This window comes from Lolium rigidum, chromosome 1 (assembly GCF_022539505.1).
Source record: "Lolium rigidum isolate FL_2022 chromosome 1, APGP_CSIRO_Lrig_0.1, whole genome shotgun sequence".
Lineage (NCBI taxonomy): Eukaryota > Viridiplantae > Streptophyta > Magnoliopsida > Poales > Poaceae > Lolium > Lolium rigidum.
The window spans coordinates 129,042,544-129,044,786 of record NC_061508.1 but is presented as its reverse complement, the minus strand read 5'-3'; the positions used below and the strand labels follow the sequence as shown (position 1 = coordinate 129,044,786).

The window sequence follows — 2,243 nt, the reverse complement described above, 5'->3', positions numbered from 1 at the left end:
TTCTTAGTTACAACATATGCGCAACTAGAAAAATCTCAGTTGCAACGCTCATGCAATTGGAAAAACAAAATCAGTTGTAACTCACGTGTAACCGAAAAAACCTCAGTTGCAACCCACGTGCAACTGGAAATATGTCGTTTGCAACACACGCGCAACTGGAATGCGCGGTAAGCGGTTCCATGGGAGAGAGAAAAAACGCCTTATAGATAGGAACCGTCACCACGAGTCCACTTCACAAAGCCCACAAAAAACAAGTCAGCCCGCTTACACATCAGGCCAACAACACAAACAACCCAAAAGTCAAAGCACGAATCTACAAACACAAAATACGAATCTCCTAGGGCTCGACTTAAACTTATTAAGTATAAGACGTCGATTTCCAGCAAATCCATTTTTTAAAAGTTTGAGGAGGGCTTGCATTGAAGCTAGCCTCGTATTTTTGTACACCATGAAACCGACTTGACGTAGAATCCCTATTCTAATATGTACTTCCACACGACGCCGTGCCGAAGTCTTCTAACAGAAACCTCCCCAAAATTAGATTATCTGAAAACAAGCGCATGACTGAAATATTACTATCTGACGTTCTGGGTGAGGGAGGAGGACACCTTCACGAATTCGGTTTAGCGTCTCGCTAAACTTGATTTTCCGGTTTTCCGGTGATGGTAGCCGGGTAGAACACCAGAACCAACTCCGTTTCGGACACACTGGCCATATATATTCATTCATGCATAAACCTACCATCTCTCACAATAATCTCTTCTGAAATCTCTAGCAACCCCTAAAAAAAATAGGTCGTCACCGGAGTACGATCAAAACAGCTCCCCGGTTTCAGTTCAGTAGCGGAATCGTCTCCTCGCCGCGGTCTCCCGGCATGGCGTTGCCGCTGCTGGAGCCATGTCAACCAATGCCTCTGCCAGGAACCCTCGCTTCCACTAGTCCGGCGGTGGCGAGGATGCTGCGCCGGTGGAACTTCAAGGAGGGCTCTGGTCTCGGTCCTCGGGGGAAAGGGATCGTCGCCCCCGTGCAGGCCGTAGTACAACAGAACCAGCACACCGGCATAGGCTACAGCCAGAAAGCTTTGTACGATAACGGCCTTCCGGACAAGCCGCCGGTGGTCGAAGAGGAGTGGCGCCGTCGCTGCGAGGATCTCTGCCGGGCCCTGGCGCTCGAAGTGGAGTGCTGCGAGAAGACCATCGCGATGCTGCGCGACATGATGGAAGATGACGACAGCAGCGTGGAGGTGGCGGACGCGCTGGCGGCGATCATGGAGTCCAAGAAGGTGTTCAAGGAAGAGCGCACGCCAGGGATGTGGAAAGCCACGTTGCCTTCTTCCACGAGGAAGTACATCGTCGAGAAGGTGATCAAGCCGGCGATGGCCGCGGAGGCACAGGAGTGGAAGCCATCGTGGGACCCGGACTGCCACCACTGGCTGCGGCCGTGGATCCCCCTGATCGGCCACTTGCCGGAAGATCTCTACGACACCGTCGAGAGCAAGATCCTCTCCCGCGCCGACGAGTGCGACTACCACGACGTCGTGTCCCCATGGAAAGATTACATGCATCCGACGCAGTGGAACACCTTCACCCGGCGCCACATCCTGCCGATGCTCACCCGTCTTGTGCGGGAGCTGATGTTCACGCCGCCGAAGCAGATCGACCCCTCGTTGCAAACGGCGATGCTATGGGCGCCTCTCGTGCCTGTGCAGGACGTGGTCTCGATCCTTGAAGAGGAGCTGTTCTTCGACAGATACGAAGACTCGCTGCGCCACTGGATGCAGTCCGGCGGCAAGCCGCCCCTCTCGGAGGCCGTCGCGTGGTGCACGGGCTGGAAGAACCTCTTCACGCCGGAGCTGCTCGCCGAGGAACGCGTGCTCGCGCGTCTGGATGCCGTCATGGCCTTGGTCGATGGTGAAGCGTACCTAGGAGTAGGAACGCAGAAGTCTGCGCAGGCTTTGTTGGTAGACTGCATGCATATCGCCTAGTACAAGTTGCCTTGTAAATTTGTGGTCAATTGTTGCGTAGTTCTTTTTTTGTAATGTAATGGTGATCATGCACGCTGTGATACAGATTATGTGATATAAATGAGATGATCTTTACTGCTCATACAATTGCGTGGCTTGTACTCTTAATTATGGCATGATCGCATGTCACATTCTGCTTTTAAGCAGAACCTCCCTGTTAATAAACGTCTGAAGCTGTGTTGTTGTTTAGCGGAAAGTAAAGTTTGTGATGCAGTGGATT

General features: G+C 52.5%; 1 protein-coding gene across 1 annotated transcript; it reads left to right on the top strand.

The window, feature by feature from the left end:
* The first annotated feature begins 874 nt into the window (after positions 1–874).
* On the top strand, positions 875–1,984 carry LOC124651561 (septin and tuftelin-interacting protein 1 homolog 1-like). Its single transcript, XM_047190626.1, has one exon. The coding sequence runs from the start codon at positions 875–877 to the stop codon at positions 1,982–1,984; it is 1,110 nt and encodes a 369-aa protein (XP_047046582.1).
* Positions 1,985–2,243: the final 259 nt, after the last annotated feature.

What these genes read in the sequence shown, in the direction of transcription:
- LOC124651561 (XM_047190626.1), top strand. Translation starts at nt 875, where the DNA reads ATGGCGTTGCCGCTGCTGGAGCCATGTCAACCAATGCCTCTGCCAGGA.